Source organism: Cavia porcellus, unplaced genomic scaffold (assembly GCF_034190915.1).
Source record: "Cavia porcellus strain 051 isolate PalLab524CR breed Dunkin Hartley unplaced genomic scaffold, mCavPor4.1 scaffold_6, whole genome shotgun sequence".
Taxonomy (NCBI): Eukaryota; Metazoa; Chordata; class Mammalia; order Rodentia; family Caviidae; genus Cavia; species Cavia porcellus.
In genome coordinates this window covers 73,670,660-73,685,365 of record NW_026947489.1, presented here as the reverse complement: position 1 = coordinate 73,685,365, position 14,706 = coordinate 73,670,660, and the positions used below count along the sequence as shown (strand labels likewise).

At 39.5% G+C, this 14,706-nt stretch overlaps 1 protein-coding gene across 5 annotated transcripts in view; it reads left to right on the top strand.

Moving 5' to 3' along the window:
- The window catches only part of Kiaa0753 (KIAA0753 ortholog), an 81,311-nt gene that overhangs the window by 31,720 nt on the left and 34,885 nt on the right, over positions 1-14,706 (top strand). For all 5 annotated transcript variants that reach the window (XM_063250991.1, XM_063250992.1, XM_063250990.1 and 2 more), the window contains one exon: positions 13,721-13,953. In XM_063250991.1, the coding sequence (XP_063107061.1) occupies positions 13,721-13,953 (233 nt within the window). The remainder of the gene's footprint in view (positions 1-13,720; positions 13,954-14,706) is intronic.

Here is a 14,706-nt window from a genome sequence, read left to right as displayed (position 1 = left end):
GTGTTATGTTGAGCTGGTAGAGTAACTGGGGAAGTGATATCTTCACTCACGGTCTTCCTGTGCATTTCCTCACGCACTCGTTCTGTCCTTTCAGTTCAGCTTTATAGTTTTCGACTGGTGGTATTGCTATTATGGTCTCTCTTTATTATGAAATTATTGCTCAAAGGAGCATTATCTTAAAATCTTTTATGATACTATTTTTGTTGGTTCTGAGGTACACAGTTGAAGATTTTTGAAACTGGAATTCGTTCTAAACCAGTGACACCTCAGGGTAACCCTAACATTTTACTTCTTTTCGTGTGTGGAATGGGGATTGGTCCCGGGGGCCTTGCCGTGCTAGGCAGCCACTCTACTACTGAGCTCCACCTCTAGGCTAGTCTTCAGTGTTTTAAAACCCTGTAAAATCGCCACTGTTGAGGTAGCATTGTTGGACAAGAGAAGAGTAATAAGGGGAAGGAGCTGTAGAGGATGGTAATAGAGGGGTTGGGTATGATCAAAGCATATCATGTGTTTATGAAAATACCACATTTAGCTGGGCGTGGTGGCTCAAGCCTGTAATCCCAACACTCGGGAGGCTGAGGCAGGAGGAATATTGCGAGTTCAGGACCAGCCTGGGCTACAAAGTGAGCTCAGGGTCACCTGAACTGTATAGCGAGACCCTGACTCAAAAAGACAATGAAAGACAGAAAGAAAGAAAGAAAGAAAGACAGAAAGAAAGAAAGAACCTCATTTAAATCCAATTTTTGTAAAATTAATATGTAGTAATAAAATACATTAAAAATAGAAAACAGTTACATAATGACGTTTTATAAATGATATTTTAGATTTGATGAAATAAGGTATTTTGTTAGTTAACTCTCATATCTTTTTCCAGATAGATCAAATCACCAATAAATAAATGTGGACAAATGCTATAAACTGGTTTTTTTTTTAAATATATACTTTTGTTAATACAAATTAATTTTACAACATATTGGGTTTCATTGGGGCATTTTCAAATAGGTACATAAATGCGTTGATCATATTTCATTGCTATTATTTAGCTTTCTTATCTCCCCATCTTTTCCCCCTTTATTTCCTTCCTCTTATACAAGAATCTAACAATCTTTCTTCTACTCTTTTTCCTTTTGTTTTGGACTTTTGGGACAGAGTCTCACTGTGTAGTTCAGGCTGGCTTTGACTTACTCCACAGCCCTCCTTGAACTTGCAGCAGTCCTCCTGCCTCAGCCTCTCGGGTGATGGACTCACAGGCCTGTGACGCCAAGCCTGGCCACTGCGTTGTGTTGATTATGCACATGCATGGATTTCATTTTGACAGACACATGCATGCTGTTTTTGCTTATATTCATCCATTATTGCCTGCCTTTCATCCTTCCTTTTCCCTCTTGTTGTCTAATAATAGTCTCCCTCTCACTGTCTCTCTTTTTAGATTCTGTGTGATGGTCAGTTTGTCTTTCTGGGTCTGGATTTTTTACTCAACTTGATGGTCTCCAGATCCATCTGCTTCTAGTGTTCCTGTTTTAATTGAAGGAGAATGTACCAATAGAAAAGTACACTTCAGTTTAAATTTACAACTAAATTAATGCCAGAAAACAAAGACTTTTGTGACATTATCCAAATCAAGAATAAAATGTATTTGCTACCCAGTAATTTCCTCTTGTTCCTTCTCCTTCTAGCCTTTATCCCCTTTTTTCCCCACAAAGTATTATGATGATTTAATTTTAAAAGTTTTTTGCAGTTCTAGCAATTGAACCTTGGGGCTCATGCATGCTAGACAGGTTCTTTCCCACTGAGCTACAGCCCCACGTACAATGATAGTTTTCTCCCTCTGTGGTACTGGAGTTTGAACCGGGCTTTCTGTGTTTCAGGTAAACACTCTACTGCTTCAGATTTTGAGACAGAATCTTGCTAAATTGCAGGCTGGCCTCAAGCTTGTTATTCTCCTTCCTTCCCTCTCGGGAAGATAGAATTATAGGTGTGTGCTACCATGCCTGCCTTATGATGATTTTTAATGTCGTATTTTAGTTTTGTCTGATTCAGAACTTATAAAAATAGAATTGTACAGTAAGTTCTTTGGGGGACTAGCTTCTTTTATTTCATCTATTTGTGTAGCTATGATTAGTTTATGATCATTGAGGTATTATATTCATTCCACTATATGAATATGTCATAAATTAACTATTTCAGTATTTTAATCATTGGGTTGTTCTCAGTCTTGGATATTATAAAGAAAAGTACTTTGATTATTCTTTTTTTTTTTTTTTGTCTTTTTTTGAGATGGGGTCTTGCTATGCAGTTCAGGCTGGCCTTGAGCTCACTTTGTAGCTCAGGCTGGTCTCGAACTCGCAATGATCCTCCCGCCTCAGCCTCCCGAGTGCTGGGATTACAGGCGTGAGCCACCACGCCCGGCCAATTATTCTTAAATATGTCTCTTGGTATTTATATCTATGTACATGTTGTTTTGTAGGCCATGTTCCCAACAGTTTAATTGCTGGGGAAGTCATAGTACATGTTTGTTTAATGGTAATATATAAAACGTTCTTTTCAAAGTAGTTTTATTATTGTGTATTCCTACCAACAGTGTTTAAGGGCACTGGTTACCCATACTTCCAGTACTTGTTATTGTTACTTTTTAAAATTTGGCGTAAAGGCTGTTGTGATTTTAATTTATATTTTCTGGAAACTCAGTATACTGTTTGAGTACTTCATCTATTTATAGGCCATTTAGATATCTTTTGTGAAAGACCAGTTCAATTCTGTTGCCATCCCTTCTCTCTCTGTCTGTCTCTCTCTGTCTCTTTCTGAGACAGAGTCTTGCTCTGTAGTTTAGGCTGGCCTTGAACTCACTTTGTAGGCCAGACACTAGTCTCTTTAAACTGGTGGCAGTCCTCCTACTTGGCCTTCCGAGTGCAAAGATTTCAGGTTTGTACCACCGTGCCTGGCTCATTCTGTACCTCTTGAATCTTTCATTTTCTCTGTCTTCCTTCCTTTCTCTTTCTCATTTTTCTCCCCTCTTCTTCCTTCTTTCCCTTCCCTCCCTTCTCTTCCTTCTTCTTTCTTGCTGTACTGAGATGAAACCCCAAGCTTCATGCATAATAGGCAAATGTTCTCCATGGAACTATGTCTCTAGTTTATCTCTTTTTCATTGATTTTTGTTTATTTTTGTGTGAATATTCTGCATATGAACCTTTCTCAGTGGTATGTGTTATACATATCTTAGAAATAAGCTAATTTGAGGGGGGGTTACTGAGAATCAAACTCCTCACCTCACGCTTGCCAGGCAGATGCTTAGGCTGCTGAGCTAAATCCTGGGCCCCAATAAGCTAATTCTTAACTTCGCAATGGTTCACTTAATCAGTCTTTCCCTATATTCTTTGTTTTCTCCATTTTTATTTTTTTATATCCTAAGAAGCTTTTCCCTATGTCAAGGTTAAGAAGTAAATTTTCTGTTTGTTTCTAGAAACGTATGATTTTTTTCCCAAATCACGTTGACCCAGTCCTGTGTGTTGCAAAGATTCTTCTTCCTACCATGTGGCCGGCAGTGCCCTTTTGTTGGGACCGCGTGTCCACACAGAGAAGGGCAGTGTTTGGGTCCTCCTTTCCTTCCTATGATCTGAGTATTGGTTTGTAGGCTGGTACTGCGCTCCCAAATTATTCCAAGGCGCGATAATCCAGGAGAACACTTTTCACGCGTGCTTTCCCAGAGCATCCTGACTGGTCCCACCTGTTAGGGTTTCCAGAGAAACAGTAGAATCAGAATTTACTAATTTCTGCCGAACATCCTCTCTCACTCCAAAATCCTCTCTCACTACATTTGGGAGGAGAATTGGTATCTTTACACTCTGTAAGCAGGGTGTATCTCCACATTTAGGTCGCCTTGCACACTTTATGTGCGTGTGCACGTGTGTGATCTTGTTCATATATCCTTAGCTGTGTTCCTTGGTACTGATATCTTTATTGCCTTTACAAATGGTGTCTTTTTGAAAATTCAGTTTCTAATGCTTACTGTTGATAGATATTCAGTTGATTTTTATGTATTGACTTTGTATCCAGTGATCTTTGTTTTTGTTTTGTGTGTATTTACTCATCTACGCATAACCATTGGTTTATTTCTTCCTTTCAAACCTTTTCTGTTTTTATTACTTGATCTGTAGGTGATTGGAACAAAGCTGTGTTAAGGTTTCCCGGGATATTGAGACTTCTGTGTTTCTGTGACTATTTTCTTTGTCTTTCAAAGTGTGCTGCTACATGTATGTATCTGAGTCCCTGACTATTAAATCTCTTCATGGATTTTATATTTCATTATTAAACATTTCTCTTTATGTTCACTTTAGATTCTGTTTTGTCTGATGTTAACATTGTTTCATTTACTTAGCTTGTTTGGCATTTGCTTGGAATAACATTTTCCATCTCTTTATGTTGCCTTTCTTTGCTCTTTTAGGAATGTCTCTTGTAAATAGTTTCTTGTTGGTTTTTGTACCCTATGGTAGAGTTTTTCTTCTTTTTTTCTGAGATAGGGTCTCACCAGGCTAACCTTGAACTCGCTTATGTAGCCCAAGCTGGCCTTAAACTTGCAGAGATCCTCCTGCCTCAGCCTCCCAAGTGGTGGGATTATAGACATGCACCACCATGCCCTAGAAATCTGTATTTTATTTACTGAGATTAATGACATGTTGAACTTTGTTCTACCTTATGTTTTTCATTTACCAATGTTTTTATTGCAATTTTGGTTTGCTTGTTTGTTAGTTTGTTTGTTTGAAACACAGTCTCACTATGTAGTTCAGGCTGGCGTTGAGCTAATTGTTTAGCCCAGGCTGGCCTCAAATCTCCCAAGTGCTGGGATTACAGGCGTGGACCACTACACCCAGCTATTGGAAAATATTAATCAGAGTTTCCTTGTTTAATATTTTTCTCTGATGATTTGAACAGTATGTATCCGCCCAGTCTTTCTCTAATTAATCAGCTGCTGTTCTGTGAACCCTAATGGCATAGGTTCTACCTCCAGCAGGAGTATAACTGCAGGTTCGCTCCGTGGTGTTCTCCTGGAGTTCAGTGCTTTCCCACGCGACCTGCTGGAGTTGAGGCCCCAGTGGCCAAAGGCTGCTCTCACTGCAGATACCCTCACAAGTCACAGTCTGTGACCGTCTCTGAATTGAGCAGAATTCAGGAGACACTTTACTGTATTTCCTCACTTGTTTGAAGTACGTTATAAAGTGGTCAGCCGGATGGGAAAGCTGTGCACGCCCAGGGATGTAGGAAGGGACGCAGAGCCTTGCTGGCCTCTCCAGGACACCACTCTCCAGGAGCCTCCATGTATTCAGCAGTCCGGAAGCGCTTCAGGCCCCAGGGACCAGGGATTTCCTGTAGGCACGAGCAGTTGTAACTCAGACTCAGACCTTTCTGCCCGTGCCAGAGAGTGGAAGCTAGATTGACATTGCAGGTTTCTGACCTGCTTGGTCTCTGGTGACTAGCCCCCTTCCTGGAGCCTGCAAATGTCATCTCTCTAGAACAGACTTTAACTTCTCTGTCCCAGGAAGTTCCAGGAACCAGTGTTAATGATCAAATACTAGAACTTCTGGGCTCAGTGGTGTGGACCTGTTACTCCAGCTACTTGGAAGCTGTGGCTGGAGGATTGCAAGTCTGAGCTCAGCTTGGCCAATATAGTGAGACCCCTCAACTCAAAAAACCTCCCTTTTAGTGGGGAAGTTGAAAGGTTTGGAACTCTGTGATAGAAACCAGGGCAGAGACTAGATACTTACTTTCTTATCATATATAACATCGCAGTCCAAAGTCTAATTGACTCAATTACGGTTAGGTATTTATTCACTACAGCGGGCTGTTCTCTTCCCTCGGCTGCCTTCTTTTCACCGAAGTTTACATTTGTCAACGTGTCTTTACATACTGTTTGTCTTTATCCCTTCTATGGCCAGTCCAGATGTGGAACCTAGGTAGACAGGTGTTTGTCAAAAGACTGCATGAAGAAGTACGATCAGTACTAGAAGACTTCTTTTTTTGTGGGGGGACTTTTTTTTTTATTTAAGGAGAAAAAGGAAAAAAAAAACAGAAAAAGGGTACAAGTTATACGGAATTTCAGAAAAAATAAACAGTAAGAAATCACTAGTTAATAGATTACATATTGTTATCTTAGAAATAGTTGTTCAAGTTACAGAATTAAAGCATATAAAGTGGACTTTCAAACAGTGATACTGGAAACAGTTTTGCTCAAAACTGATCCAACAAACCTCAGTAATATGGTTGATCCAACAAACCTCAGTAATATGGTTATCTATCTTCTACACTTAAATATATATGCAGTTATATTCTTTAGAGCACTTTCTTTTCCTCTCTTTTGTACAATGACAATTACACATTTTGGGTTTTATTATTCCCACAGTTCTTATTACTTTTTTTTGAAGAGAGTAAAACCAAATGTGACAAAACAGAAGAGAGTCAGTCAAATCAAAAGGATGGACATAATACATAATGTAAAAACAAAATACAAGGTGATCAACAATGGTTACCATACTACCTCTTGCTATCTTCAAAAGAATTGCCTATATCATCAGTTATAATAAAATTGAACAAAACAGTAAAAAATAAAACCAAAACATTGGAGACCTTACAGGACTTTAAAAGAAGATAATAGTCAACCAGAATGGGTGTCATAATGAACCTTATTGTCTTTACAGTTTTGCCTATACTTTTGAACTTGGTACTATCAAGCAAAGCAGAATAGAGAAAAATCAGTCAAAGCAATATGGTGAGGGCTATACAGGGTTTCAAATCAAGTTAATAGGAAATCAAAGTGGGTTACTATAATGTATCCTGCTATTTTTTTTATTTTTCCCTTAATTAAAATGATAAAAATAAAAAAGTAAATAATTTTTGAAAAGGGGACTGAGATAAAAGAGGGCATAACAACAAAACAGCACAGGTCAAAGCATAACCATTTAAGCAAAATAGTGTTTCATCACAAGATATCCTGACGTAAAAGTAGTTACCATAGTGTCTCTTTTCTTGAAATCTTTGAGTATAACTTCGTATACTGTACCACCAAATATATCAAGACAGTGTAAAACCATTCAAGAGAATGACAGTATTACAGAATATTTAGAACCAACTATCAGAAAATGAACAATGGTTTCTGCATAATCTCCTTGTCTATAAAAGTTTTTGCTTATGTTATCACATATAATAAAATCCAATAAGATACAACCTGTTAAGACTGATGGAGACAGAAGAATAAAAGCTTGATGGGACTTCAAAGCAAGATGATACTAAATAGGCACTAGCTATTAGGATGTCTTGTTTTCTCCAAAATAGCTGTTCCTACCATCCAATCTTCTCTGCCTCATTTCTATTGAGCTCTTTTTCTGTCGTTACTTGTCAGTTTGTCTTCTTCATTTTGCTTTCTGCTCCATTCATTGTGGCCTCCCTGCCACTGTTTCTGAAGTCTTGATATTTTCCTTTTTTAGAATATCCTGCAGTATTCTCTGTAGGGTTGAAATGGTGGTTGCAAATTCCCCTAGTTCCTCTTTATCCTGGAAGCACCTTGTTTTTCCATCAATTTCTAGGGACAGTTGTGCAGGATATATCAATTTTGGCTGGAGGTTGTTATCTTTCAAAGCTTGAATTATTTCCCCCCACGCTCTTTGTGATTTGATGGTTTTGCCGAGAGGTCTGCTGTAATTCTGATGGGTGTTTCCTTGTAAGCGATCTGTTTCTTATCTCTGATGGCTTTTAATATTCTGTTCTTATATTGGATTTCTGGAATTTTGATTATTATATGCCTGGGTGTAGCTCTGTTTGGGTTATAGGTGGCTGGGGTCCTGTATGTCTCATACATCTGAGTATTTTTACCTTTTGCTAAATTAGGGAAATTCTCTTGGATTATTTCTGTGAATAGATTTTGTAGTCCATCTGTTTGTGTCCCTACTTCTTCTTTTATGTTCTTAATTCTTAAGTTATAGATCCTCTTATCATCTTCTAGCCTTTGTATTATTGCTGTTTGTTTTCTTGTTATTTTTAAGAAATTTTTCATTTTATGCTCCCATATTACAAATCTGCCCTCCAATTCAGATAATCTATCCTGAGTTTCTTTCAAGCTGTTATGCCAGCTTTTGATAGAGTTTTTAGTTTCCTGGTAATCTCTTTGAACCTGCTTCACGTATTCTATGTTTTCTCTATTTTCTCCATCAAACAATTCTCCCCTTCTTTTCTGTTCTTCCATTCCACCATCTGTTTTTTCTTGGGCGGTGCTTAGCATTTCTCTAACTATTCTACTTATATCTTGCTTTATTTCATTATATACTTCATTTTTAAACTTGTCTATGAGGCTCTGGAGATATCGCTTTATGCCTATTGGTGCCGTGTCTGATATTGCATGTTTTCTGTCTTCCTTTGTGTTTCCCTTTCGTGGATCAGTGTTCTCGGGATTGGGGACTGAGGACCCTTTCTTGTTGCCCCCTCTTCCCATACTTTTTGTTCCTTCTATACAAGCAAATGTAGGAGGCCCAATTTTTTTCTCTTTTTTGGTTACAGTTTGTTTGAATTGCACCGGTTAGGTGTTCCTGCCCACTGCAATGTACTAGAGAAACACAGACCTGGGCAGCCTCTGCTGGGCCCGCCCCTGCAGGTCAACCTACCAAAGGCTTCACCACTAGTGTGCACCTCCAGGTGCTGGGACCTGGTTTGGGCTAGCCTGGTTTGGGTCTTAGTCAGCGGCGTCACACAGGCCAGGCACTCCCCACCAATCCTGCCTGAGAGGGGAACATGCAACTAATGTCACTGCAGCACCCTGTTCCGGCAAGTCTGCCTGGTCCCATTATGCCCTTTGCTGGAGCCTCCTACTCTATGAAAGGGTCCCCGTTCCGCTCACTCACTGCAAGTCGATGTAGGGCTCCCTGTTAGTCCTGCTCTCAACTCCGTTTGCAGATTCCCACTCTCAGAGCTTTCGCGTGTCTCTCTCCCTGCCCTGCAGATTTGGATGCAGCAGTGGCAGCAGAAAATTCAAATTGTGGCTTCCAGTGGGGCAGGTTCTAGCTTCCATGCTGAGATTTTATCTGTTCCTGTTATAGCACCAGGATTGGATTTCCAGTTGGTTTCTCTTAGCTTAGTTCATTCCTGGTTCGGCAGGGTGTATCTCCCCTTGCTTAGGACTCGTTGTACCACACCATTCCTGGATTTTAAGCAGGGTATCTCAGAGAGCCTCCGTAGCTGCTGCTATCTATCCGCCATGTTCTTCCGGAAGTTGTACTAGAAGACTTCTGAGCAGCTGATACTGAAGAAGCTGGGCTCTGGGTTCAGGTTAACTCACTTGTGATGCCCCGAAGAAGTGCAGAGAACATTCCAGACCTGCACACAGATGTGTTTTCCTATGTGAGTTACAAAGTCAAGAGATGCCTGTGGCTGATGAGTGGATGGTGTGGTTGGGCTTTGAGGAGAAGCTGGAGACCTATCATCTAAAACCCACTATAGGAACAATGGTAGGAAAGCCAAATGGAGAAAACTAGAATGAGACCCCAGTTCCAGTTCTAACTCTGCCAAGGCTGTGATTAAGTCACTCTAACTGAATCAACTGGAACCTTAAGTTTTTTATCTGTAAAATGGAGATCATAGTCCTTGGTCTGTGTGACTTAGTGATTATAGGTAGCAAATTGGATAATTTTAAATGTTGTGAAAATGTAAGGATGTTTACTTTTAGTTAATAATAATGCCCCAGTTGCTAAGAAAGGCTGTATTCCATTAGGCATATTCCAACTGGAAAAGATAAATGAATGCTGTGTGGTGAGGGAAACGGAAGCTTTAGTTTTCTGGGAAGTTTGTGTGGAATTCCTTCATAGTCTTCGACAAGACAGAACGAGGGGGTTCAGCCCAGAACCAGGGGTCAGAAAGGCTTGGCTGTGCTGCTTACTGTCCTTGTGATGCTGAGCAAAGCACTGAAGTATTATTTCACCTCCTCTGGAGTATGTCATGGAGAGACTCAAATGATAATTACACATGGAAAAATCACTGTGCAAGTTGTGAGGATATAATCATCTCTATAAATTGAGGTATGGTTGCTGACTGCTTTGAAAATTTAATATATTTGCTCATGGAAAAGAATGTGGTTACCTTCTTTGTTCTTTTTTTTGTCTTTTTCATTTTTATCGGTACCAGGGATCGAACTCACGACCGCCTGCTTGCAAGGCAGGTGCTTATGCCGCTGAGCTAAATCCCCAGCCCTACCTTCTTATTTTTAAAAAATTTTTTGCTTATGATATGTATTCTGGAAAGTCACATTTTTCTGTTTCTATTTTAGATATCACTTTAACCTAATTTTACAATCTGATTCCTTAATGCTTCTTCCTCCCCACCTGGCCCCTAAAAAATATCATGGGGACCCACATGGATAGAAAGTTCTGTGTACCCTCATCATTTGGGATCCATGATTGAATCCGGTTGAATCATCTCTCTGTGATTTACATAATTGTTGGCTGGTGCAGTTTTTAGTGGCTTCTGGAATGTTACTGCAGTGGCTGATTGCGTTAGTATAACTTGTCAGCTGTGAGGACTGAGCCTCCCCCCGCCCAGCAAGGTCCACAGACTGTGCTGCCCCTGAGTTTGGGCTGCGTTTCCATGCTGACATATGCAGATCATAGCTGAAAGGGGTTAGTGATACAGAGGAGGTGTAACTCCTAATTGTTAGATGTCAGATGTGCTGAGTTCATGCCCCTGACATTGAAGAAAGAATTCCAGGGACAGTGGAGGGTAAAAGTAGGAAAGGTTTGTTAAGAAATAGGTTCTAAGAGATAGAAAGGTCCTGAAAACAGGTTGCCATGGAGGCCTTTTTCTTAGGGTTAATTTACACTGCCAAGTTGCAGTGTGGGCACAATGTGGACACAAGGTGGTTCAAACTACCAGCAGCCTGTAGGATGACAAGTAGAGCCATTTGGCTAATATCGATGCAATAGGGAAATGAGTAACGTAGCAAGGCCATGTGGCTGGCATCATTCCCCTTGGCTTATCTGTGACTTCTAAAACGAAAGCATTTTGGGGAAAGCATGGGTCCAGCTGTTCTGGTCACACACCTAGGTGTCTGGACTTAATGGACCTAATTCTAACATAATCTTGGGTTACTGTTTATCTCTTAGTGTAGGTGCCGCCGCAGCACGTGTTGTTTATCTCTTAGATAAGCAGGCTTGGCTACTGCATCTTTGTCTTGGGCCTGGCCTTCTTCAGGTGCCCTCCTGCTGCAATTCTGATGTATGTTTTCTGCTGACTTCCTTAAGAGACCAGTCCCTCGTTGACTGTATTATTTCTATCTGACTTAGTTGCTTGTGGTATTAGAACCTGCAGGTCAGAGTTGATTTGCTGTATGTCAGCTTGGGAATCAATAAATAAACTACAGACTGGTGACTCAGTTTTAGCATTCTTCTGATTTATGTTCCCTTGCTGTGTAATGTGTGGCTTTGAAAAGCATCTGATTAAAGAAGTGACGCAGAGTCATCTGAGTCTCCATTTACTGTTGTTGAAGAATTCTGAATATAGTTTTCCTTTGGTTATTAAGTATTAAGTATTCTAAACATACAAAAGAGTGAAACTAATAAACACTGAGCATTCACTATGCAGATTTAAACATCTACTTTAGAAATTTGTTTTCAAAACTAAAATGACAGGTACAGTTAAAGTCCTTCTAATATTTTTATTATCATCCTTATCCGCCTGCTCTCTAGAGGTTATTGATTATTATTAGAAATCTGTTCTATTTTTATACTGTTACAACTTATGTATCCATAAAAATATAAAATACTGCTTTACACTGCGCCGCTTCTCCCTGTGCGCACGTGGGAGCGTCTGTCGCCGAGCTGAGCAGGCACCTGCAGACCTGCAGAGGTGACTGCTGGGCTGCGGTGGGGCAGATCTGCACCTCACCAGAGCAGCAAGCTGTTTCCACAGCGGGCGAGCCGGGTTCCTGCTATGCTGTAGTTTGTGAAAATGCTTGCTTTTCCACTTCCTTGTTTAAACTTGGGTGTTGTTATACTTAACCACTGCTCTGATGGATGTAAAATGGGAACGCATTGCTTAGTTTTTTTCTGATTACTAGTGAAGTAGGTCATCTTTTCATATTTTATTGAAAAATCATAGTTTCTATCTATTGCTAATTTTTATCCTTTGCCTATTTCTCGTAGGATTCTTTTTCTTAGAGATTTGCAGAAATATTTTATAGCATTAGATACTAATACTGTGTTAATTATATGTATTACAAATTCTTACTTCCAGATTTTGACTTGTTGATTTTATGGTATTTTGCCTGTTTGTTTGTTTGCTTTTCTTTTGGTACCAGAGATCGAACTCACAACCTTGTGCTTGCCAGGCAGGCACTAATGCTGCTGAGCTGAATCCACGGCTCGGTATGGTATCTTTTTTCCAAAGGAAGCTATAGTTTAGTGTAACTTAGTTCAGCTGTGTCAGTATTGTTTTCGAGTCTTTTTTGCACTGATGTCATGATAATATTCTCTCATATTTTCTTCTTCAAGCTTTAAAATGTTCTTCCTACACTTACATTTTTATTTCACTTGTAGTTTAGGTGTTGGTCGCTGGGAGGCAGAGTCCCGGTTTTATGATTACCTGTAGAGGCCAGTGTCTTAGCCGTGCTCTGCACAATCCAGCTGCTGCTCCCTGCTCTGTCCCAGCCATCACATTCCTTGGTTCTGCTTGTTCCGCATCACACCACCCTGCCTTTATTGTTACAGGTCTGTCTCTAAGAGCTTGTCTTTCATAGAGAAACACCTACCCAACTCCCTACCATGTTGTTTTCTTCAGAATTATTTGACAATTCTGGAATTTTAGACCTCAGATGGATTTTAAAATTGACCTGTTTAGATCCATTAAAAATCAGTTTTAATTGGGTATGTGTTTGAAATTATAGATTACTTTATGGTGAATTGATGCCTGTACAGTGTTCTGTTCATTCATGAAGACATTTTTTTCAGGTTTTCTTTCATGCCCTTGAAAATACCATTTAATATTTTTCTGTAAAAGTCTTTAACATCAAAAAGAGTCTTAAACATCTTTCATTAGATTTCTTCCTAAGTGCCTTATAGTTTCTGTTGTCAGCGTTAATGGGATTTAAGTCTGTTTGTTACTTTGATTTGTGGGGAGGATATAGCTTTTGTAGTATCTGTCTTATGATTAGAAACCTTGCTGAGCCCTCTATTTAATTACGCTGATTTTGCATTCAGATTCTGTTGTATTTCCTGTATAGACTTTTATCTGCTTTGTAAATAAAGACAGATATAGTTCTTTTCCATTTACAGGTTGAACATTGTGAGTAGTATTCAAACTTTATTCTGTATCATATTAGGAGCTTTTTAAATAGAGAAGTGACACTTACATATTTGCATTTTAGAAAGGCAGTTTTGGTGGCCAAGTGAAGATGTGACCAAAGATGACCCAGGTATCAGGATCTTATTACAGTCAAGTGCACTCCAGTGCTGAGTGCAGATCATAGCAGAAAGGAAAGAAAGGCAGAGATAGTGCAACAGATGTTTCAGTGTGAACCCCCAGGGGCCAGGAACATGGATAAATCTGAGGGTTAGGAGTCAACCATGATGCTTAGGTTTCTGGGTCTAAAATAATAGTGTTCATAAGAGGAGCAGCATGTTCTGTTGATAATCATTCTCACCAGTGTGTTTGAGTAGTATTTCTCTCAGTTCAACTCTGTGAAATCTCCATGTAGATAAGCGTCAGCCTGATACAGAGCTTCCAGTGACGGCGAGGTTGGAGAGTGAGCTTGATGGCTTAGATGTGGGTATCCTTATGGAGGAAGCCCCACTTGTCCTAGACCAAACTACAAACTTCAAAGAAGAGGCATTGGCCCTGGCAAAAGCAGGCGCAGCAAAGAAGAAGTCTAAAACTGAGAACGTGCTGTTTAGAAAAAAAGATATTCTGGAGCCAGCAGGATCGCAGCAAGTATGAAATCATTTCTTTCTTTCAGCCCACTCATATTAATCTGCCATTGTTTGTTTGTTTGTTTTTTTTAACTAAATAATTTTTTTCATGAATAAGGGAAAGATTGAGATAAAAGAGGACATAACAATATAGCAATAGAGGTCAAAGCATGACTGTTTCAGCAACCTAGTGCTTCACCACCAAATAACCTGACTTAATAGTAGTTACCATAGTGTCTGTCTTTTTCCTTGAAATATTTGAATAAAACTTCATTTACTATAGCTTCAAATATTTCCATATCAAGAAGCCCAGAATAAAGCCTTTCCAATTAATAAGTGAAAACTTTATAAGGCTTCAAGGCCACATAATGGGAAATTATGATTACCACATATTTTTATATATTTGAATGATTACTTACATTAGGGAAACTATTTGGTATTACACATGTGAGATTGATTTATTTCACTTATGAGTATGGTCTCAAGCTGCGCCCATTTATTGATAAATATCTCAATGTGATCCTTCTTTATAGCTGAGTAATACTCCATTATATAGAAATACCACAACTTTTTTATCCATTCTTCAGTTGATGGACACTTGGGTTGTTTCCAAGATCTGGCGATTACAAATTGTGCTGCTATAAACATAGGTGCACATATATCACTGTGGTATGATGCTTTCAGTTCTTCTGGGAATATGCCTAGAAGTGGAATAGCTGGAATAAATGGGACTTCCAATCCCAGCTTTTTGAGAAATCTCCAGACTGACCTCCAC